Below are 25,174 nucleotides of genomic sequence, written 5' to 3' on the forward strand. Positions count from 1 at the left end.
TCAGCGAGGCCAGGTTGTCCCGCGGCTGACTCCCCAGCGGATCGGGAGTGTGCGCAGGGTGTGGCCTGACAGCTGCAAGGCACAGGAAGAGTTACAACACGGTCCAGTCTCAGTCCCCGTTCTGGTTCGGGTAGAGTGTTAAGACCCGAGCGGAGAAGTAGGAGGAAGATCAGACCGCCGACTCGATCCCTGGTAAATTGAAGAAGGCGCAGAGGTAAATCGGGATCCCCCATAGCGAAGGGTAGAGAAAGAAAATAGTGAAACTGTGTAGGGAGAGGGAGGTCTGCCAAGGAGTGGGGAATGTGACAAAATCCAGGACCAGTGGAATTCACTTGACGAACCAAAGGTAATTAGATTTGTGGGAGTAGATAATAATCCTCAGACTACCCCAGAGGTAGATCCTGCTTAGGCATATTTCTGCCCAGTGTTAAAGGGGAAGTGCTCTCAAACTCTCCCTATTGGTGACTCGAGAATAAATATCTTCTCCAGATTAATTCAGAATGAGAAGGAAAAACCCTGCTGACACGGAGTGTCATTCATCTTTTATGCTTGACAATTGCACACATTTATTATGCTATTAGTCAATGTACCTTTTTGATCAGAGTAATAACACCCAATTACAGTTAAACTATTTGATGAATATTGTCTACTGTAGCTCAAGCTGAATATATTTAAGATTTGGGTGTTTGGTCTGCCATGAGTGAAATTATGTACTGTCCAGAAACTGTATTTAACTTTTGAAAAGAATGACCAAGAACAATTTGCTGAATATTGAAATCCTCATTTGACATTCACAATATAAAGAGATAAAGCTTCAATATTTTTACTAAACAACTTTGATGGTGTGGTGTCATTTTTGGTGGGTTTGCACTGGGGTGTTGTAGTGAGTGTGATGCCAGCCAGACACAGTCGCCTTCCAGATTTAGACTTTCCACCCAGGACCATGCTACCCTAAGTGGACCGGCAGTCCCGGTTCCAACACATGCCTGCTAATAAATTCAAGTTTAATGGATCAAGTGCTTTAAATGCCCTAAAATGATCATCTAATCGAGGAACGCTGTTGAATTTTTCAAAGGCGACATTCAATGAACTTATCAATAAACCTTTGATGAACAAGAATTTTGTCATTGGCAAAACTAGAGACAGAGCGCTGTGGGACAATTTCTCCCAGTGGAATAGCTATATTTTTACTAATTCAAGCTTAGATCATGGAAGGGTAAGAGCTCCGACCTTTACTGCACTTGATCAATATAATGGTAATGGGGTCAACAAAGAATGTAAGGGTAAAGGAGTGGAGGTCATCTTCTTTGGCCATTATTTTGACATATTCCTTTAGGGCTGTTCACCTGGCTCCTTGCTCCTCCCAATTTACTGGAGTTAGGACACCAAACACTTTCAAGAAAGAATACACTCAAAACGCAGACATTGTTGAGAGGTCAAGTTCTTCTTCTTACCGACAACCTTGCCGCGTTACAATTACACCAACTGGTCAGCTCCCCTACCCACGATCAAGGACACCTGCTTGACCCAGTTTTCAGTAATTGTACTAATTTGACAACTAGTCCACCCCTCCCTCTCCCCTGGACTGACCATCTACTGGTCCCTTTTTTATGGCACACCTCCAGACCCCCAGCCACCAAACCCACTATAAGAATAGCCAGACCGTGGTCCCGCCTCCCTATCGAGACATGGACCAAAAAAAACTGTCCAGCAACACCCCCCGCTTAATGAGGACCCATGCTTTGCAAACCTTTCTTATGAGGAATGGATCACCAAGTCACTCGATCTTTCCCTACCTAAACGGAAAACCACCACAAACCGCTGTCACAAATCAGCTCCATGGTACTCCGAACCCCTCAGAACTACAAAACGTCAGTGTAGACAAGCGGAAAGGAAATGGCGCCTGGACTCTTTGCCAGAAAACAAAATCCAATACCAAAAACTACTCAAAATATATCAAGAACAAATCAAGGCCAGCAAAACAGCCTATTTCGCCAACGAAATTATCCTAGCGAAATCTAAACCCAGGGAAATTTTCCGTATCGTGAAAAGCCTCACCAAATTACCACCCAGTCTAGATGAGACCAAGACCGCAGAACACTGCAACAACATGGCAGATGTTTTCCTGCAAAAAATGACTACCATTTAGGAATCATTCCCTGCTCCTCCCAACACCCCCTCTACCGCGAGCAATTCTGACCTGAACTCCTCCCCCACTTTGGACCACTTTGCTCTTCTTAACCTCTCGACTCTTGAGTCCTTGGCAAAAAAAGTCAAATTCGGGTCTCCGGGGGACCCAGCCCCGCCAGACATCATTATGTCAGCCTCTGCTATCACACTGCCCGTCATAATGGACCTCCTTAACTCCTCCATTATTACTGGCGTAGTCCCGCCACAATGGAAACAAGCCATGGTCCGAGCACTATTAAAGAAGCCCAATCTGGACCCCTCGAACCTCAGTAACTACCGGCCCATCTCTCTCCTTCCCTGGCTTAGTAAAATCCTAGAGAGACACATTAACAGCCAGTTGATCAAATATCTCGAAAACCACCAGCTTCTTGATCCTACCCAAACGGGCTTCAGGCCAAGACATGGCACCGAAACCGCGCTCCTCATGGTCACCGAGGAATCCAGAAACATCCTGGATCAGGGAGGATCAGTGGCAGTGATCCTCCTTGACTTAAGCGCGGCTTTCGACACGGTCAGCCATGACATACTGCTGGACCGCATGGCAAACATCGGCATAAAGGACAAAGCTTTGTCTTGGTTTGAATCCTTTTTACAGGACAGATCCTTTCGGGTATTTGATGGAACATCTTCCTCTACCAGCAGACCATTAAAATGTGGAGTCCCGCAGGGCTCCTCACTGAGCCCGGCGCTCTTCAACATATATATGAGGCCACTGGCTGTAGCTGTTCGTCAGTATGGAATTAAGATCATTTCATATGCTGACGACACTCAGCTAGTGGTCTCACTGGCTCAGGAAGCTAACCATACCTCGAAAGGAGGGCTGAGGAAATGCCTAGAGGAAGTCAAGGACTGGATGTCCTCCTCCTCATTAAAAATGAATGGAGACAAGACGGAGCTTATGCTCCTGGGCCCTGCCAACCCTAACTCCCTCAGCACTCTATGGCCACCCTGCCTGGGTACCCCTCCGGCCCCAAAGGACAGCATCAAGAGCCTTGGGGTGTGGCTAGACAGATCTCTGTCCTTCGGCACCCAATCCACCAAACTGGCAGCCACCTGCTTCGGCCTCCTCAGAGTGCTAAGGAAGGTACTCCATCTTCTACCGATGGAGGCAAAACAAGTAGCCATTCAGGGCCTTATCCAATCACGTCTGGATTATAACAACGCCCTTTACCTCGCCGCCCCAGAGTACACGATACGGAGACTACAGACGGTGCAGAACTGTGCCGCGCGCACTTTGCTTCAGATTCCTCGACGTCAATCAGTCAAAAATGGACTGAAAAAACTGCATTGGCTACCCATTCCCCAAAGAATACAATTCAAAGCCTTATGCATTGCGCACCAGGCGTTCTGGAAAACGGGCCCTCTCATCACTCGCAACCTAGTGTCACACTACCTTCCCACTAGGAATCTGCGATCCAACCAGACCTTCACGGCCACAATTCCCAAAATAAAAAAATCCAGAACTGGCGGTAGGACTTTCACCTAGAACGCTTCCAAGCTATGGAACACCCTACCCCTCCACCTAAGGAAAAATCCCAATCTTACCTCATTCAGGAAACAGCTAAAAACATTCCTCTTCAATGCTGCCCAATAACGCCCTGGCTACCTCCTCTTGTGCTGTTGGTTTCTTAGCGCTTGGACGCCCCCGGGCAGCAATCGCGCTCTACAAATCGACATACAAATACAAATACAAGTTTCCATAGCAAACCCAAGGGGGGCCACATTAAAGCAGGGACAACACAGAGCCTTGAGGTACACCACAGGTAGCCTCTGCAGGATCTGATGACATAACCAACTTCAGCATTAAAGCTTGCCCTGTTGGGAAAAAAGTTATGGACCATTTGAGGGAGGAGTTCTTGATCCAGTGCATGTGCGAGGTGATGGAGTAGGATACTGTACAGAACGAGGTTTATGGGGTGAGAATACACCCGGGGGAAGGGAGACCTTACCAAAGCAGTAATGTTGTACTCATGTCTGAATCTTCATTGGTAGTTATTTTGCAATATGAAGTGGTAAAACTGTACAAACAACAACCTAGTCAGAGAGCTTGAACTACTAAGATATTCAGCTATCGTGAGATGGTTAGGGTGAGAACAGCGGGTTTAATGTTGTTTCTTTAACAATAATTTAGAACAAAACATTTGGGCACTTTTGGGTCAAAGTCACATCAACATGTCAATTGACAATTCATGTCAAGATGGAAATTAGCAACATTTGGTCAGTGAAGAAAATAAGAGGTGCAAAAAATAGAACCGCTAAGGTGCACAGTAATTGCGACCACACACCCAAGGTAGAGATAGAGGAAATATGCTAAACACTGTACTAATTCAAGATGAGCACAAAGAGAAACTGGAATTGACACAGTAAACATTTGACCAAGGAGGAGATTATTTTAAGGCCACATTTCACAAGCATGAAGCATTAGGGGATGGAATATAAATAAACATACCTTAGCATGGGCCTTAGTTTCAGCAAATTTGATCTTGAAATCAAATAACTCGGGTGGTGGCTGCTGTTCTTTCTCCACAGAAGCTTCTTGTTGACTCATCAGCTCTCGGTTTACATCCTGTATACCAAATATAGTTACCAGAAGTGAGAAATGTACTTGATGGTATACTCAGCAACCTACCAGCATGACCTGCAAATGTGCCAATTCATTTATTTATTATTATTATTATAGAGGCTTTTGTAGCGCGCTCTGTTACTAAGAAAATAGTATCCTGGCGCGAGATGGGTGAGAGGCAGAGCAGAGTAGAACCGGTAAGATGAAAAGGGGGAAGACCCTATACAGTGATGTTAAAAAGGTGGGTCTATTTATTTATTTATTTGAAAGTTTTATATAGCGCGAACAAGATCTTTGCAGATATCAGAGCGCTTTACAAAGAGAGGGTGGGTACATGATCATAGCCAAACAGGTAAGTCGGTAGAGCTAACAGTACAAATAGGTGTAAGGCAATAAAACAAATAATACAAATAAGCAAAGAGGTCGAACAGGTAGTAGAGATCTGTGCCGATTCTTAAAGAGTCTGAAGTGTTAGTTCAGGTGTATTTAGCCATGAGGATAGCTTTTACTTCCTTCTTAAAGCGAATAGCGGAGGAGATGAGCCTGATTTCAGGAGGGAGTGAGTTCCAGATTCTGGGTGCCATTCCTGAGAAGGAGCATTTATAAGTTTTTTCCTTCCGGAATCTCCTAGGCTTCAGCAGAAGATTGTTTGTGCCTCTGGTGTTTCTAGAGCCGCCAGAGATTGTAAGCTTCTGAGTGAGGTAGCCGGGGGAGTTAAGGTGAACCGCCTTGTGTGTCATGCAGGCAATTTTCAGGTGTATTCGGTCTTCAAAAGGCAGCCAGTTTAGGGATGTCAGGTCAGGGGAGATATGAGAGTGCTTTTTAGACCCCGTGATGAGTCTCGCTGCAGCGTTTAGGGAAGCTCTTAGGGGTGCAGTAGTGGTAAGGGGGAGACCGCAGAGTGCGATGCTGCCATATTCTATTCGAGGGATGACTAGTGCTTGTACTGCAGTTTGGAAGTCTTTAGCTGGGAGGAAGGGCTTGAGTTTTCTCAAGGTATTGATTTGGAAGTTCGCTCCCTTAGTTGCCTTGCTGATATGTTGCTGCATGTTGAGATTAGTGTCAAGTGTTATGCCTAGAGATTTAGCTGAGTCCACGATGGTGGGTTGGACATTGAGTGCGGTTAAGTGTTTAAGCCAAGCTTGGGTGGTAGAGATCTTTGCTGGAGGTGCGATCAAAAGGAACTCTGTTTTCAGAGCATTGAGTTTGAGATGATTGTCGGCAAGCCAGGATTGGGTGCTTCTGATCGTTGAGTTCAGGAGCAAAATGTCTTTGGGGGATTGTAGTTTGAGATAGAGTTTGGTGTCGTCGGCGTACATGTGAAAGAGAACATTAGATGCTTGTAGTAACGTGGTGAGAGGTTCCATAACTAGGTTGAACAGAGTCGGGGATAGAGAGGATCCTTGGGGGACGCCTAGCGATACAGGTATTGGAGAGGACATCATGTTGTTGCTCTTGAATTTCTGCGATCTGTTGTGTAGGAAGGACGTGAACCATTTGAGAACAGTTCCAGATATACCCATTCTTGTGTTTAGAAGTTAGAGTAGCTTCTCATGTTTAACGGTGTCGAACGCTGAAGAGAGATCAAGCAGGATGAGGAGGCAGGTGTCCTTTTGGTCTAGGATTTGAAGTGCGTTGTCAATTATGTGAGTCATAGCAGTTTCTGTGCTGTGCCCAGCTCGGAAGCCTGATTGATGAGGGTTAAGTAGCTCAAACTGATCAATGTGTTTAGTCAATTGTAGCTGTGCGCATTTTTCCAGCAGTTTAGCGAGAGTGGGAATATTGGTAATGGGGCGGTAGTTGTTCAGATCAGATGGGTCGGCTGTAGGTTTTTTAAGTAAGGGTGTGACTTGTCCAACTTTGAGGGAGTCGGGTATGATCCTTGTTGTAGTGAGCTGTTGATAATTTTAGTCCAGAGTGGGAGAATCAGAGGGGTAAAGTCTTTTACCGCGGCAGCTGGAAGGGGGTCTGAGAGGTGATTGGATGGTTTCAAGGTGCTGAGTAGTTTGCTGATTTCTTCTTCGGAGTAGGTGTCAAAGGATGACCATGAAGCATTTTTTTTGGTTCAGTTGATGTTGTGCAGTGGGGTCAGGGGTAGAGGCTTGCATCAATGAGGAGATCGCTCTTTATGTTATCAGTTTTTTGGATAAAAAAGGCGGAGAAGTCTTCACAGGAGGGTGCTTCGCGCACCGTGCTAGGTGGTTGGGGTTGCTCCTTGGCTTGTGTTCTGATTAGCTCAAACAGTTTCCTCGGACGTTTTTTTGCTTGGTCGAGCTGAAGGCTGAAGAACTCTGATTTTGAGCGTTTAATTTTCCTGAAATAGGCGTTTCTTTTTTTCTTCAGGGCTTTTAAGTGCAGTGCAGAGGGAGCTGATCTCCAGGTGCGCTCTGCCATTCGCACGTCTCGTCTATCCTCATTGAGACTCCCGTCGTACCATGGATTGGATATTTAGGTGGAGACTCTTTTTAGCTGCATCGGTGCAGCCTCATTAATTATTGAGGTCATAGCATTGAGATAGTGGTCAGTTAAGGATTGAATGTCCGTCGTGCCGTTAGGTGGGAGTAAGAGTCCAGGCCAATTACAGACCCATTTCCCTACTCCCTGCTCTGGCGAAAATGACTGAGAGGTTTGTTCACAGATCTATTTCTAATTTCGAGGAAAAGGGTCTGTTGCACAGTACTCAATCTGGCTTCCGTGCAAATTTCAGCACGGAGACTGCGCTCCTTGAAGTCACTGATGCCATCAGGGAGGAGTTGGATGTTGGAAGAAAAGTGGTACTGATTATGCTAGACCTATCGGCGGATTTCGACACCGTTCCCCACGCACTTCTTCTTTCCAGACTCTGGGACTTTGGTCTGCGGGGAACGGTGTGGAATTGGCTTAAATCCTTCTTAGCCGACCGCCGACAGACAATCTGGGCGCCTCCCTACTCCGCCGAGATGTCACCGCTAGAAGTGGGGGTTCCCCAAGGTTCCATCCTGAGCCCCCTCCTTTTTAACATCTTTATGGCCCCCCTGGCGGTGACGGCGGAGTCTTTCGGCGCCCGGATTGCTGACGACACCCAGCTCCTCTTTGTAAGCAACAAGGATGGCCTGTTTGACGATGCCCAGGTTAGGGGCTGTTTGAGCGCTGTTTTTGAGTGGTTTGGACGTCATGGACTGAAGTTCAACTCCGACAAGTCGGAGTTGCTCTTCTTTGGTTGTACCTCTGAGCCCGATTGGAAACCCTGGTGGCCGCAGGATATGTTTCCTCCCACTAGTTCGTCTTTGAAGGCCAAAAATTTGGGAGTTACGATTGACAATGAGTTATCTTTCGGACCGCATATTTCATCTCTTACTGGGAAATGTTTCGGCATCCTTCGGATGCTTCGTAAATTTCTCCCTTTAGTCTCCATCCAGCACAGAAAAATCATTGTCCAGGCATTGATCGGCTCTAGGCTGGATTATGCGAATGTTTTGTTTCTGGGACTTCCCAAATATCTGGTTAGGCGTCTACAAATCGCCCAGAATTCTGCAGCCCGAGCCATCTTTGGTCTTCCAAGAAAAGCCAGAGCTACTGATCTTCTCTCAACCCTACACTGGCTTCCTATTGCTAAAAGGATTCTGTTTAAAACTTTGACCACGACTTTTAAGGCCCTACATGGTATAGGCCTCAAATATATTTCTAAACGATTGTCCTGGTATCACCCCTCCAGATCTCTCAGATCTTCGTCCCTATCAAAAATGAGTGTTCCCATTATCAAGCGTGCTAGAGCAGGAGGACGGTCTTTTCGCTACTTAGCTCCTCATGCTTGGAATGACCTCCCAATTTCTTTGAGACAGACCTCTAGCCTTCTGTCCTTCCGAAAGGCCCTTAAGACATGGCTTTTCCCTTAATTTGATGTTGCTTCCTGTGTCTGCACGTTCTTTCAGTGTTATGTTCTCCCTTCTTCGGTTGGGTTTCCTTCGATAAAGCGCCGGGATACTCCGTGGAGTGGCCGTGCGCTATAGAAGTATAAAAATAACATAACATAACATAACAAGAGTTTGCAGCTGTTAGGAGGCAGAGAGCTTGGGTTGAGTTTTTTCAGGTCTCTTTTCCAGACTTTGGGCTTGGAGGGTTGAGCCGGATTAGTTTTAACTTTTTCATTGATGAAGAAGGTGACAATATGATGGTCTGACCAGTCACAGGGTAGGATGGACTTGAGTTGGATATGGTCCTCTTTGGAAATGATAAGGTCGAGGATTGCACCTTTCTCGTGGGTCGGGCTGTTGCATATTTGGGTGAGGTCATGGGCATTGAGGAAGTTTTTAAGACTATTTACCACCGCGTCATTGCGGTCGTTCCAGTGTAGGTTGAAGTCGCCAAGGTGTATTTGGGTGAGCTGCCGTCCAGAATTGGTTGAGATCATATCCATGATTTGTTGGGAAAAGGTAAGGTTGTCCCTAGGTGGGTGATAAATGCCGTGCAGAGAGCATATCGATTTGCCCTCATTGAGAATGTTGAAGCAGATGTATTCGCAGGATGTAGGGGATGGTAGGGAGGCGGAGTTGACTCTCCGAACAGAGAGGTTGTTCCTGTAAATGCATGCAATTCCACCGCCTAATTTGCCGGACCTGTCAAGTCTAATGATGTGGTAGTTGGGAGGAACCGAAATATCCATTATAGGTGACGACGATTCAGTTAGCCAAGTTTCAGTCAAAATGATTAGGTCAAGGTCCAAAGAAAGGATGAGATCTGCGATGGCGGCGGAATGTTTCGAGGCCGATCTGCAGTTGAGGAGAGTGCATTTGAGGCGGGGTGTGTTGATGGTGGTAGAGGGTTCTAGAGATAGAGGAACTTTTCTAAGGTTATTATGGATGGAGATTCTGCTGTTAAGAGTAGGGGGTCTAAGGGGATTTGCGTGTATGGTGGGTATGGTAAGGTGTGTGGTGGATGTGTGGGGGGCTGTGTCGTAGGATCGGAGGAGATTGCGTGTGTCGAGGTCTGACAGCGGGTTGCAGGGGCGATGAGGACGGTTGTTGTGATTGCGGACAGGGATTGAAGTCCAGTGTGAGGAGTGTTGGGTGGGAGAGTCCACGGAAGGGAGGGGGGCCTGTTTGGAGGAGAGGTGGAGGTGGGTGAGGGGTTGCAGGGGCGGCGAGTGCGGCTGTAGTGCTTGCGGACAGTGGTTGAAGTCTGGTGTGGGGAGTGTTGAGTGAGAGAGTCAACCGGAAGGGTGGGGGGCATGTTTGGGGGAGAGGTGGAGGTGGGTGAGAGTTGTATGTGGTGTGTGGAGAGTAGTTCTTTGAGGTTGTGCACGTCTTCCTTGACCGGGATGAGTGTGGCCATAATCTTGTCCAACATGGGGTATGCGATGGAATTGGGAGCGGAGATCAGAGGAGCATGACTGCCCAATGAATCGTCGAGCATGTGGGGGAGTAGGCTGGTATTCGTGCAGGGCTCCGTAGTGTCAGTGTCAGTGTACGGGAAGTAGTTAGGGAGGAGAGAGATTTTGGGCGGGAGGGGTGTGGATGATGTAGAGAGGGGGTTGGTGGTGAGGGAGAGGGCATTGGTGTAGGGCGGAGAGAGCCGGGTGGAGGATGGGTGTATGTTAGTGGTGGTGCCGCACGGGTAGTGGGGGCTGAGAATGGGGGGGGAAATGGGATTGGTAATGCTCCTGTTGTGAGGAGGGGGAGTTAAGTTGAGAGAGGAGGTGTGTTCTGCGTATTTAGTCAGAGGGTAGTGGGGACTGAGAGTGGGAGGGGATAAAGGGTAGGAATTGTCGTTGTGAATGTCGTTCCGGATCTGAACTAGGTTGTGGGTGGGAGTTGTGATGTCAGGGGTGAGCGGAGTGTTAATGGTATGTGTGGAGGTCCGAGTGTTGGAGGGGGGGGGGGTGGTGTTGCTGGTGAGAGCAGTGGAGTCAGGGGTGAGAGAAGTGGGGGTGAAATGAGTGGAGGACCGAATGTTGATAGGGGAGGTGGGGGTGAGGCTGAGGCAAATGGGGGAGAGATCTGTGACTGTAATTGAGGAGTGTGGAGCAGCCACAGCAGGTGGGTGAATGACTAAAGTGCTGGGGGTAGGGGTGAAGTGCCTGTCGCTCTGGGGTTGGGCTACGTTAGAGGAATTGAGAGTGGGGGATGTGGAGTCAAGGGTGTTAGGATTGGGGGTGATATGCGTGGGAATCCTAAGATTGGAGAGGTGCTCTATGAAGGTGGGGAACAGGTTGTCTAATAGCTCCAGATTCCTGTCTGTGGATTGGATTAGGACAATCCCGTTATTGTAGATAGTGATGGTGGATCTGCCTGGGAAGAGTTGGGATGGTGTGATGGAGAGTGTAATACCATGCATGGATTTCCTGGTGGTGGAGACGGAGAGCAGGGTGAGGAACGCTTTTCTCCAGTGAGCTCTGACGGAGAGCAGGGTGAGGAACGCTTTTCTCCAGTGAGCTCTGCGTGCGGTGTGGAAGATGATATCAGTGTTCAGGGATCCATTGACCGGTGAGAAGTAGGTGTCTGTAAACGGGGTTTCAGAGTGGGACTGCAGGAAGTTGTGTTTAAAGCGTTTAGCGGCTTTTTTGGTGATTGCGGGTGGGTAGATGATTTTATATGTGTTCTTACCGATGAGATCCATGTTGGAACGGCGGTATAGGTAGGTGCGGTTAGGGGACAGGGTACAGGCGTAGACAATAATTTACAAGGAACTTATGTGGCTCTAGTGAGGAGCCAGGATACATGGGGAAGTCATCGGTGCATTACAGGGGTAAAAGTTAAGAGTTAAATGGGTGTAGTTTGCCGAAATGTGCAGAATACAAGTAGAGGTGAAAAGCTGACGGTATACTGGAGCAAAATACAGAAGCAACAGTAAGTTACATGAATCAAAAGTGACATTAGTGAGCAACCAGAAAAAATATGAGGTAGCAAACGTTGCAGTACAGGAGTTATATGTATCACGCGACACTATTGAGCACCAAAAATATCTGAGGTGGCAGTCCGTGCATTACACGTTATAGAAACCACTCCATAATAAACATATCGTTGTAAACTGTGAGCACCCAAAAATATGAGGTAGCAGTCGGTGCATTACAGGTAAAACAATTACATAAACAACAGGTTATAAAACCAATATATAAATCAAGTATTTGTAAACTGTGAGCATCCAAAAATATATGAGGTAGCAGTTGGTGCATTTCAGGTAAAAAACACAATTACATGAAAAACGACTAATGTAAAGATACTGCAATAGAAGGTAGACCCTATCACAAGACAGTGTAAACTATGAGCATCCAAAAATATATGAAATATTAGTAAACTGTGAGCATCCAAAAATATATGAGGTAGCAGTCGGTGCATTACAGGTAAAAAACACAATTACATAAAAAACGATTAATGTAAAGATACTGCAATAGAAGGCAGACCCTATCACAAGACAGTGTAAACTGTGAGCATCCAAAAATATATGAAATATTAGTAAACTGTGACCATCCAAAAATACATGAGGTAGCAGTCGGTGCATTACATGTAAAAAACACAATTACATAAAAAGACGACTAATGTAAAGATACTGCAATAGAAGGAAGACCCTATCACAAGAAAGTGTCAGTACCGGCTAAGTAAAGTGCGCGGTAGTTGAAATTAGTCTATGTGGCCAGTTCTTAGGTCATGATCCAATAGTGAGATTGACTAGTCCATGATGGCAGCCACTGAGAGAGACCAGTCTAAAATGGCCGCCAAGTAGGGGAGTTAGAGCCAGTAGTCCTCTGTTTGTTGTTCTTGCTTTGAGAGCAGGGAAGGGCAGATTCACATTCTATTTGAGTAAGCCCTGCTCTTAGCCTTCTGGGAGTCTTATCTCTGTTTCGATGGACCTATGTGGGGGAGTTATGTCGAGGAGCCTCGTGGGCATCTGGAGGTACAGGCGGAGATTTATAGATTCAGTTAGTGACCCCTGCCCTTTTGAACAAAGGCGGTTTAAAAATGTGAAGCGAGTGAAGTAAATGAAATACCTTTTAGTTATTGCCAGCTCAGACTGTACCTTATTGCTGAGAGTGCAGTTTTGCCGCCATCGCATTTTGCAAGCGACGAGGGTCCAGGCAAAAAGTGAAATATTCAGTATGCGTTGACCTGCTGGCAGGCTGCATGTTAGACCCCATGCACGACCGTGGAGCCTCGATTCCTGCCAGCACCGCAAGAAGGCAGTAGTTCCGCCGGTCTGCTCCGCAGGTCCGCTCCCAGGGTCCAGACAAACCGCATGAGGGGGAGTGGGGGGGCACCGGGAGTCACGTCCGCCGAGGGATCCTCACTGTTGCCCGCAAGTTTGCCAGAACTCCTAGGCTGCAGCCTCTCCCGCCTCACTAGGCGATGTCGTGTGCCTCCCGCTTTCCTCGCCGATAGCCTTGTGCACTCATGCAGGTCTCTGTGCAGCGGCGTAACCCTCCCGCTCGCAGTCTGTTCCCGCAGCCCGTTGTGGTTGGGGACCAACTCAGTCGACCCCCCAAAGCCCGCTCTCTTATGGGCGCTGCATGAGCCCGGGCAGAATCCGTCATCCACAGCTATGCTCGTAGGCGTACCGAGCGTCTCCGTCGTCGAAGCAGCTCCCTCTCAGTCCCTCACGGCGGGCACCCGTCGTCCCAGTGTCCCTCCAGCTCCTCGTGGGCTCCAGGCAGACAGGGGATCCACCACGGGCTCCGCCGATATCCAGGCGTCTGGCCAGTCCGAATAAGGAGGGGGGGGGGGGGGTGCCTCCAGCTCCCCGTGGGCTCCAGGGAGACAGGGGATCCACCACGTGCTCCGTCGATATCCAGGGGCAGCCCAGCGTCTAGCCCGCCCGGAGTCCGGATAAGGAGGGGATGGGGGGTGTCTCTGGTGCCAGTCTGCGATCAGGTATCCCCAGTTGGCTCCGGTCAGCGCCCCAGCAGGCTCCAGTCAGACGTCCGTCCTAGGCTGCGAAATCCAGTGGCAACCCGGTGTCAGGCAAAGGCGGGGGCGATTCGATCCTCTCCCATGCCGATACGATAATGTTCCAATTACTTTTATTATGTGTTGTAGTTGTGTTCCGTTGCGAGGCTGAGGATGCCCGGGATGCTGAGTGCTAACAGGGATTAAATCCAGAATTGGAATCCCAAGCACTCGGAGCTCCGACCAAGAGCTCCTACCCGGCGGCCATCTTGGCACCTTACTTAAGGGTTTAAGGTTCTTTGTATTGCACTCTGGTTAATGTAGCTCCCTTCCTGTGTAAGGTTACTTTTTAGGATATTGCTTCTTAATCTGAAGATGAATCTTGTATTAATTGATGTGTGGCGAGTTGTCTACTCAAATAAAGGTCAATTACCACAAACCGAGGGCAGGTCACTTGCTGAGGACACCATATTCCGCCTTAGTTCTGCGCAGAACCATTTACAAACAAATGGGGGCACCGCAATGAGTATTTAATGAGATTGTGGCCAAGACTGCTCCTCTTACTGCTATATCTATCTACTTTGAAACTAGTTAGAGCCACAAAACTAATGTGTAGTTCAATTAAACAACTAAACTAAGACTTTTCACTAACCTTCACTTCCCTCAATCGCCTACCTTTATTCAATTGTAGACTGTGGTTCTTCATATAAACAACTTCAGTAAATGCATTTTTTTTATTTAGGAAAAACAGAAAAAATTGAGAAGGATGCTGAGAACTAGCACCCACTAAAACCAAATAGATTCAGTGCGCTGACATTGTTCATGCTGATCTCATATGCACATCTTTAAACACTGGATTACAAGTATCACATTGTGATCTGTATATCCAAGGACACTGATCTATTATGTGAGCCATGCAATCTGTCGGCTGTCCAGTAACAAACCTTTTGTGATTGGTTGTATATCATTGTCTTTTTTAAATCAAGAGATGTGACATCAGATTGTCTAGTGTGTATCCTAGACTATTCTTTAAATGTTAGTACCACAGACCAGGGTACGTTTTTCAGTTAAAGGAATGAAACCAAATATATATGGCACATAGGTTGTTAATGCAAATTACCATTACACGCTGATGCAACTAATATTGCGTCCCATTACACAATACAGTAAAAATTCAGGGCTCTCAAATATACTTTACAACATATGATAACTGTAAAGCAATGTTTTAGCAAATAATGGCAAATCAGGCCCCTGTAATTGACTTTGCAAAATACAAGTCGGTTATAAGGTTCAAACATCCAGGCCATGCACGTTTACCTGGAGATGTGAAGTCAGGTCTCGATATTTCTTTATTGTATGCTGATAGTCTGCCACAGTCTCTTGTGCGGCTTCGACACGTTTCTCTGCTTCGCGTACTCTGGCACTCGCCATGTCCAACTGTTCCCGCAGTTCCAGCTCAGTTTCGCGTGCATTCTCCTGAAGTTCATCGTTCATCTCGTTAATTGCTTCCTAGCAACCAGAGGACAGATTGGACAAGGTTTAAAATGCAGCTAGTAAGAGGTCTATCAAAGTGAATACACAAGCAACCCCAGAGGTCTACAAACAAATGTATTGGGTGAAGGATGTTGGAAATGTTTGAAACTCATAAAAGAATGCTGGTAGCCAGTGACAGTGTGCAATCACGGTGCATGGTATAAGAATTACAAACTTTTCAGGGTGTGACTGGAGTTCTTTTTTTTATGTACAGCACAAAATATGAAAGCCTCAAGAAATTCAGAAAAAAAAATCCTCTGTCCTACCAAGCGTACAAATATTGGTATCTGAATACTTCATTCTGTTTCCTGTTCAATTGTTCTTGCGGTTTTCGTTTGTCAATATGAACAAAAGTTTGTTGGCAATGGAATCATTTTTTCCAGCTGAATATTAGATCACTTCCAATAGTAACTATTTTCATGTGTACGGTACTAAAACGGTCTTTTGAATTGCATACAGAGCCAGGAACAGTGGATCTTGGCGCTAAAAAAGGCAACCAGCAGGCACCAGTTCCATTACCATGAATGTAACAAAATAAAGCGCAGAATACACAGACACGATTATTTTGTTTTGTGTTATACAGTGCACATCATTCACAATGAGCCTGCAGCGCTATAATACTGCTACAATGTACACAACGACTAGTATGCCATCATGCTGTAATTGCACTGTCAATTCCTCCAAATTACAATTTTTTTTTTTTTGTATTTTGGACAATGTGTACTTTATGTTTTACTGTGAAGTGGTGTCTGAAGGTTTTTAATCGTTTTTATGTAAACTTGCACTTTGTCTGCTTTAAATGGTGTACTAGAAGCTCTTTTGACGATTGCTTAACTGACTCCTTTGCTGCTACCAATATCGGACGGGCAAGGCGGTCTACCTCTAATCCTAGTTTTCCTTCAATGGAACCTCCATTGACATATGCACTGAAAAGTCCCGGAGCACCTTTTCCAAAGAAAATTTATGTAGTATTTGCTGTGCTGAGCAATGTCATTTTCTGAAAAATAAGAAGAAGGTGGTAGGTAGTGCACTGCGTGGTTGAACTGAGCTTCTTGGAAGTTTTACAAAGTTCTGGGTGCTCTCGAGGGTGGTGTTTTCCATCAAAACACCCAAGAATCATAGAATAGGTAGTGTACGCAGGGTCTGCAAATACATCCCCTAGTGAGGCACTCCATGGGTGATCAACAGCATGATTCACAAAGTCGTGTTTCAACAAGTATTGTTGGTTTATTCAATGTTGTTCATGAAATGTCTTTCAAAATGATATTAACAACATATCAATCAAAGCATCATTTTTCCATTGGACGGGTATATGAACCTCTCCAATGCATTTCGGGCGGGAGTGCCCTTTGTCACGGAGTGCTGTGAAGGAAGACGTGGGAAAGTGAGTGTAGGGAATGAATAGAGGCAGGCGTGACTACAGCCCACCGAGCAGGTATCATTGAAGACCGAACAAAAAACTATCTATTACAAGAGCACCCCAAGAGTCCTACCATACATATGTGTCCGAAGATACATAAAAATCTCCGCAACCCTCCCTTCAGACCCATCGTTTCCACGAAAGGATCAATACACGAACCCACTGGAAAATTCATTGATAAATACCTTCAGCCACTCGTCATCAAAACCACCAGTTACATCAAGGATACTACAGATTTTTTACTGAAATTATCTGGAATTCAATTCAACAACAGTGAACCACTCATCCTCTGTACAGCTGATGTCAGCTCCCTTTACACTTCGATACCCCACCAAGGGGGCATCGAAGCCATTGAACATGCTCTCCTCAATAGTGACATTGATGCGCAAATGCAGTCCTTCTTTATGGAACTCATGATTTACACTCTCTACCACAGTTATTTCCAACAAACGACCAATGGTACCTTCAGCTATCTGGAATGGCTATGGGAAACTGTGCTGCTCCCACGTATGCTAATATTTACATGGAAACCTTTGAAAACCAGCACATATACACAAACCCCATTTTCCAAGACAAAACTAAAATGTACGTCAGATACATAGACGACCTATTCATAATGTGGTCAGACACCAAAGATTCATTAAACAGAGTACTCACTGAAGTGAACACCAAGGATTCACGTATTAACCTCACATGGCAAATAAGCGACACTGAAATTTCATTTTTGGATGTCAACATTAAAATCACCCAACAAGGATTAATTACAGACCTCCATAGGAAAAGCACTGACCGCAATAACACTTTACATTATTCTAGTTTCCACCAAGGCTCCCTCAAGAAACATCTGCCATTTTCCCAAATGTTGCGTGTCAAACGCATAGTCTCTGACGAACAGACATTGGAAACACGCATCATCGAAATGCATGATCGTTTCCTCGACCGAGGTTATCCCAAGGACGTCCTCAAGTAAGCTCAAGCCCGAGTGGTGAAAATTTCTAGACAAGACAGCTTATCCAAAACCAATAAAGACAAGGAACAACGCATGGTGTTAGTTTCCAAATTCTCCACAGCCAGCACTACCTACAAGAAAATCATACTTAAGCACTGGCCTATCCTACAGATGGAACCAGATTTTCGGGGCATTTTTGAGAAACCTCCTTTATTTGCTTACACTAGAAGCAAAAACATCAAAGAAATTCTTTCTAGACCTACCCCTGCAACCCAACACCACAGAGGAACGCAACCTTGTCTAAATTGCAATCACTGCAACTGTGTCATTAAGGGTAATATCATCCAACATCCAATGAAAGGTCATGCTATCAAATTACAAGTTGATGCCACATGCGATTCGATGAACTTGATCTATGCCTTGAAATGTCCCTGCGGGAAGTTATATGTTGGCAAAACAGAACGCAAAATAAAAACACGTTTAAACGAACACAAATCCAACACACGTCTGAAACTTGAGAAATCGAATATTGCCATGCACTTTGCTGAATCACGCCATACCATCGCACAACTTAAATTTATTGTGTTGGAAACAATCATTAAAAGAGAAGGAACTGACAACCACAAATTATTGCTAACGAGAGAACTTGAATGGATCTACCGATCACAGACCTTGAAACCATACGGTCTTAATGATCGTATCGAATATAGTTGTTATCTGTAATGTATATTTCTATTTGTCTACTTGTTTGCATTGCTCTTTATCGCCTTATTTACCTTTTATGTATCCCTTGCCTTTTTTCACCCTCTCATACCTTTCCAACATGGCCGCTTCACTTCTAGACCCTTAGTCCCTCATCAGTTTCTACATCCCTAGTAGTCCTCCCTTGTTGTTCACCATTTGTTACTTTTAGCCATCACCTTCCTCACACCAACTCATGACACCGACCTTACAGCTGTCGAATAGCGGAACTCGCTACGCCTTTACATGAAGTAAGTCCTGGTTGCTTTCACCACCCGGCACGCTAGAGCATAATTTTTCCCGTTCTCTATTCACACGCGGTAAAATTCCCCACACGTCCCTTCCCTCCACGTTGTTCTTCGTGCACTACCGAGATAACTTGTTTTTTAACTTGCACACCCTCATTGATCGGCACGAGTAATCTTCAATGCTCATCGCCTGCCTCTATTCATTCCCTACACTCACTTTCCCCCGTCTTCCTTCACAGCACTCCGTGACAAAGGGCACTCCCGCCCGAAATGCGTTGGAGAAGTTCATACACCCGTCCAATGGAAAAATGATGCTTTGATTGATATGTTGTTAATATCATTTTGAAAGACATTTCATGAACAACATTGAATAAACCAACAATACTTGTTGAAACACGACTTTGTGAATCATGCTGTTGATCACCCATGGAGTGCCTCACTAGGGGATGTATTTGCATTTTCTGAGAAATGTCATGTCTTATCTGGTGTAAATAAATGTAAAAGCTGATTGAAAAAAGACTATAGTGACCAATTCTAATAATTTATTATAAAGACCAAAAGCACATACGATGCACAAATATCACCTTGAGAACTAGGTGAAAAGGAAAAACCTCTTTCATAAACCTTTTTTAACCCGTTGGCTGCTTCCGCTTGTTTGCGACAGTGCGGCCGTTTTAAAAAACGGGCGCGGTCAAGTCGGCCATTGGCCGACGGCAGCACCAGCGAGGTAGTGCTGCAGCCAACGGGTTATAGCAAAAGAAGGGGAACATTTAGGGCAATGAAACTATACAGGCTGCAGCCCCCTTAAGCAGAAAAACTGACACTAGTTTTAAGGACTCCCAATCCTCCAATATCTCATCATGCTCTCCATGTTGCTGCAGTTTGTGTTCTCTCTCTCTCAGAGATAGGAACCAGAAACACCGAGATAATCATGTTTTTTGCTTTTTTCTCTCAAACTCTTTCCACACCTTTAAAATCGGTTTACTCAACTTCACTGTGAAGCTCAGATATATCTCTGAAAACAAGTGGAAAAAGTAAATTTGTTAGAAATGTCAATAGCTGTGGGGCTATACTGCTAGGTTAATAGTGACTCCAGAGGCCTCCCAGCAGGCTGGCGTGGAATATTCCGAGCATATGAATCAATAAATTATCCAGCTGGAGAAGCTGCAGTTCTCTGGCATCACCTTAAGTAATGCAAATAACTACCTCCGTCCTGGAAGGAGGAAGTGGGGAAGCTGGGGTGGTAAACCAATTTTGGGGATATCTGCGATGTCAGTGTAGTCAAAAGAGCATTCTTCCGGTTTCCTTAAAGGGGGGTCGAGACAAACGTTACCCCTATACAAGGTTTCCAGACCCTGAAAAGCTAAAAATATCAGATTTAGAAACATATTTGGCACTTTGGAAACCAGATGACCAAAGTTCCAAACGGGGCTTCCTCACTTGACTAAAATTTCATAACTCTAAAGTAAAAAAAAACACCTTATTGCATCTTCTTGCGTCTCAGTTACGGTCTGCAAAAAATTAAGAGCTGTACGAATCAGGCTGGACACTAGTATTAGCATTATATACTGCTGAGTAAGGAAGTGCCACAGGGCGATTCACTGCTTAGTTATGTTTTACGTCACATGGGAACAATCAAGACGAGACAGTGGTTGCTGAAGAATCCTAAAATCAGGCAGAAGTAGAGCGGGAAGAGCACTAACATGTTATCGTTAGTTGACATTTATATTGCAGTAAACTGAAAGGTAAAGGCTTGGAAAGAGAAGAGGCATCCGACTGAGTGTTTCTCTTCTTGGACTGGAAACAACCAGCGAATAAAGTAAGGTCCAAATAACTCATCAGGAGCTAATTTTGCAGCTGGAATTTTGGGACCTTCTGAAATAAAGACTCAAAGCCCTTATGATAAAAGGTATGGTAGTGAGCCAGGTGTAAAATATGGAATATAATCAATACTATAGATACCTGCTCCTGAACAGAAGGAAGGGGGAACTATGATGTTTACTCTGAAATAACAGGGAAAAACATGGCAATGCTCCAATGCATGAAAGCTGCATTTTGAGAAACAAAAAGGGAAAACGTGCATCTGCTATCATTTCCAACAGGAGGGATTTCAAATCAGGCAGACGTGAAGTAGAGTATGGCTCGCAGTGGTGCAGCGATACATGGTGGAGCATAGAGCTTGTACTGTTGTAGGCAGGTTTAGCAGACATTTGAATTGTACCCATGGTCAAGAAACAATAAGGAGAAATCAGCACATAAAAATGGATTCAAGGATTTGTAATAGTCTAGGTAAATAAGTGACTTACCAGGTCGTTGACAGTCTCGCGGAGTCCTCGTACTTTTTCTTCCAAGTCCAGATTTCTCTCAGTCAACATCTCCACCATTTCTTCTGCCCCCAGAGCAGCATCCACCTGAAGTCAAAGCCCAACATAACTATTATCTAGGATCTGGATCGGAGTTCTATCAACCTAACCAGACTACTCAAAGCTCACTAAACTCTCACAAAGCGCTGACAATGTAGGTTTGGCAGAAAACTAACACAAGCCAAAATATAATACCCTATGAGCTTCAACTTAAGCTTCCTTAACTCGAGGGTCATCAAACCTAGGATTCTACACAGATTAATTGCTAAGAGCCTCGCATGAAAACGGTCATGCAAACTAGACCTACTGAACTGTGCCCAGGAGGACGTCACCAGACAGGTAATTTAACAACCTCAAATAGACTTCTGAAAACAGAACTACACAGGGAGGGTAAAACATATATTAAATGTTGGGTCTTTCTACTTATGCAGCAGTATCTGGTGATCATTCAAAAACTTGCATAAAACTTTGTATTTCAGCAGGAACAGAGACCATCTTACTTTATTATTGTGAGGCAAATCTATCAGAAGCATTTGTTCTGAAAATCCCAAGCTGGGCAGCCGTATCAGTATCACATGGCATCAACTTCCGTTCTCACCTGTTCTTTCAGCTCATCTATGGTTTTTTCTGCCTGCTTTACTTCCTCAAGCAGCTTCTCTCGTTGTTGGCGCAGTGTTTCGAGCTCTACATTTTTCTTCTCCAAATGCTTTTGTACCCTTACATGCTCCTGCTTCTCAGAGGCAGAAAGATCGCGCATCCTGCATGAAAAATATTTTCATAAAAAGAAAAATCATTTTTATTTTTTAGATCAAGGTCCACCACTTTATGCTACTAATGTTTGTTTGCACCAAGCAGCGATGGTGACCCTGAAGTGTGATAAAGTAACGTCAGAAGCTGCAAGACAAGGAGCAAACATGCCTGCCTCTTCCATGTGACTATGCACACTTCTGTTTACGGAAAATGTCTTCACTGTGCCCAAAGAGTGTTCACGTTAACCAATCGGTTCAGAGCCTGTGAGCCAGAAATCTTAGAGCACGCACTTACTCTGGCAAGTTTTACTACTTCATATATTACACCTTCCCGGTAAACAGAGAACCCTCCATGTACCATAATAAAACTCCTAGAATGTGCCAACTGTGATGTACGTTAAAAAACTAACAACTTTGTTGTCCCCTTTGGCCTTCCAGTGAATCCAGTTATGTATTTTCCTTTTTTTTAATGTCCACCAGAATTTTTCCAGTGTTCTCGTGGTGGCTATGTGTTTCTTGGGCCTATTGTTTTACCAAGGCCTAGTTTTCCTCACAGAAAGCAACTGTTAGAACATGATTCCTAAAATGGTGGCTACTAACTGCCATAACGGTCACCTAAGGGTGGCAGACCCATAGGCTAGCATGAGGAAGGTTCCAGAACCAACTAGTAGCTTCCAGGGGTCTGAGGCCAGCCTATAAAAGGCCAGTGACCAGGCAGCCATTTTGGACAGTATTGGAAGTGACCAGTGCGGAGAGAGGCGACTTGAGGAGGAGGATAGCACACTAGTAGTGACAAGATCGACCTTTGGGGCCGGCTGTTGCTCTACTGGGAAGTGACCCCTCTTAGGCTGACCAAACCCCACTGCCACAGCAACCATATTAAGAAACAGAAGACTCCGTGGCAAGTTTTATAACCATCAGTGACTCTTGCAGCATGGCTTTCAAGTGACCTGTGAAGTCCTGCCCTGAAGGCACGTGTGCAGTGGAAGCGAACCTGGACACAGTGACACTCTGAATGGTAAAGGAATCAGGGGTCAAGGAGTGAAAAACTGCCGCGACTGCAGCACATGAGCCCGGAGTCCACATTGTGAAGAGAAGCGGCGGAACCAGCTATTGACCTTACCCAAAGGAAGCGCCGCTGCCGTGTGGGATCCCTGTCGCGGGATCGGAAGAGGAGGAAGAGCCCAGCTGATCCGTGTTGCCGTCCGGAGGAACCTGAGGTAGCGTCGGAAGAGGCGGGGAGACTGCAGGAGGAGGCCGGACGGGGGCGGAGCCTTCGTGCATGAGAAGAGCGTCTGGGAGGATCAGGAAGCGGCTCGAAGCGGCGGACTGAGGCAGCGGTAACGGAGCAGCAGTTCAAGGGAGAGACCGTGGCCGCCGACACTCGTAGAACGCAGCACAAGTGGGCAGAGAAGCCAAGACACCTCAAGTAAGCGTGGGAGAGTGGTCGGGCGGGGAGGAGCAAATGAGTCCCTGCCGGAACTTACCCCAAGTAGCTGAACAACCGGGGACACTTAAGGAGACAGCAAATTACCTGTGTGACACTCATTTAGGAGATATAGCAAACACGAGACAATCCTCTCAGTGAGGGGGTGATCCATGTGAGAAACTACCTGCCCATAACGGAACTTGTGAGGGAGAGTAAGCTGGAAGCCGAGGGGCTTCAGGGAAACGGGAGGTAGCCAACCAAGTGGGGATCACCAGAGAGTTCTGGGGGAACAAAAGGTGATTGGTGGTGAACATCCTGGAGGGTGGAGCACACGATATCCGAAAGGCTGGCAGCACCTGTGTTTACTCTGATGGGCTCAGTGGTTTAATAAGTTTGTAGGGTGTTGAGAGCTGTTCTTCAGGGATGTAATATCTTCCTGGTCTTCTCCAGTAATTCAACTACTCGCACCACAGCCTAATCGTGATTGTATGAAGCTGTGCGGGGGAGATTGTAAAGAAGCCTGTTTAATTATCAACCCGAATAGGTGGGAAATGTAAGAGATTGCAACTCTAAGTTGTAGGGATTTTTCAACGTGACCTTCATACTTGGGGGTAGAGAAATACTGAAATTGCCAAATGAATTTTGCGATGAACCAATAATTGAATGTGATAAGGTTAAATGATCTGAAACTGAAACCCGGCTCTAAAGAAAAGAAAGATACACCAAAGAATTTTATAAAAGGAACCGGTATTTTTCTAATCTGGTGTGGTGTCATTATTTTGGTTGGTCATTTACTGGGTTACTGCGGGTGAGATTGTAAGCACTACACAAAGCCTCGAGGGGGTTTAGCTGATGCTGCTCTGTGCCAGGCTACCCTATGTAGTCTAGAAAAACCTAGGTCTAACAGATACCAAAACAGAAACTCTTCAATTGGCAGGAACAAAAATATAGCTATCTCATTTGCACGTCCACTTGCCCTGAGCTCAGTCACACCACAAAGTTTTAAGTACCTGGATATAGTCTTCCATCGCAATCTTTCATTCACTCATGGAATAAATGCTGAGCTAAAGGAATTCAGTTACCAGACTACTGGGGCTGACTGGGTTCCCACGCATGGGTCGGGGCTGTTGACCATTTCGATGTAGCTAATTAGGGATTACCCAAGAAGCTCATGCACTGACTGCAAAATATCGAAATAGGGTGGCTAGGTTGGCCCTCAATTAGGTCAAACATGACCAAATCAAAGACGCTGTTACTGCAGCTACTGTCAGAGTGCCACAAATGATGTGTTAGCCTTGAGGAACGAGACAGCGGAGTACTTCAAAGACCAGCCACCACTACTGTTTGACGCAGGAAGCCCTAATCAGCCCACTGCACACACCAACTACCAATCCAAGTTCAAAAGGCAAAAATAAGGGGAAGACTCTGGGAGCAGAGCATCCAAAGGGATGAATTCTCTCGCTCCTGAAGTGAGTTGAGCCAATCCATTTGCTCTTTAAAAAAACCAATTAAAACTCAACCATAAATGTGAAGACTATAATTCAGAACTAAAACAAAGTAATGCCGGCCACCGTACTTCAGCAGTGTGCCCCCAACTATGCTTACAATCTGATACCTATCCAAAACTGTGGTATCCCACAGTAAAAATTTACAATTACAGCTGTGCTTCCACTACTCTTCAAAGTTGCAAGCGAGCCTCAAACAACCTCCACACAATGTCTCTTCCACTGTGACCTATGTGTATCTCAGCTGTGCAAACTAACCGGTTTCCACTTGTGTCAGGAGAGTAAACCTCTTACAATAAATGCTTCAAACTTCATTCCCTTTGACACTATCTCTTATTTACCAAAATGTACATTCCTGGCACTCTGCATATGCAAAGTGTTGAGAACTCATTGGCGTTTTCTTTCGGTGCACACCACAATTACCTCGATCTCTTGCACATGGAAACGCCTGTAACTGCCCCCCTCACACACCAAATTTGGAGGTAAATTACAACCTAAGAACTCATCTATGAGGTGGTTCCACTCACCGAGCATTACTGCCACCCACAACTTCCACCAGATGTTGCTAATGGGAAGACACCAAGTAGGGCAAACCTTCAGCATGGCGTTCGCTATACCACCATGCGGAC

At 45.6% G+C, this 25,174-nt stretch overlaps 1 protein-coding gene across 11 annotated transcripts in view; it reads right to left on the reverse strand.

Annotated features, from left to right (window-relative positions):
- Nucleotides 1-25,174, reverse strand: part of DCTN1 (dynactin subunit 1) — a 624,416-nt gene that overhangs the window by 215,655 nt on the left and 383,587 nt on the right. For all 11 annotated transcript variants that reach the window (XM_086960179.1, XM_086960178.1, XM_086960174.1 and 8 more), the window contains 4 exons: nucleotides 21,461-21,620; nucleotides 20,806-20,910; nucleotides 14,926-15,117; nucleotides 4,640-4,756 (listed from right to left, as the gene is read on the reverse strand). In XM_086960179.1, coding sequence (XP_086816305.1) covers nucleotides 4,640-4,756; nucleotides 14,926-15,117; nucleotides 20,806-20,910; nucleotides 21,461-21,620 — 574 coding nt within the window. The remainder of the gene's footprint in view (nucleotides 1-4,639; nucleotides 4,757-14,925; nucleotides 15,118-20,805; nucleotides 20,911-21,460; nucleotides 21,621-25,174) is intronic.

The sequence above is a fragment of the Lissotriton vulgaris genome, chromosome 3_1 (assembly GCF_964263255.1).
Source record: "Lissotriton vulgaris chromosome 3_1, aLisVul1.2, whole genome shotgun sequence".
Lineage (NCBI taxonomy): Eukaryota > Metazoa > Chordata > Amphibia > Caudata > Salamandridae > Lissotriton > Lissotriton vulgaris.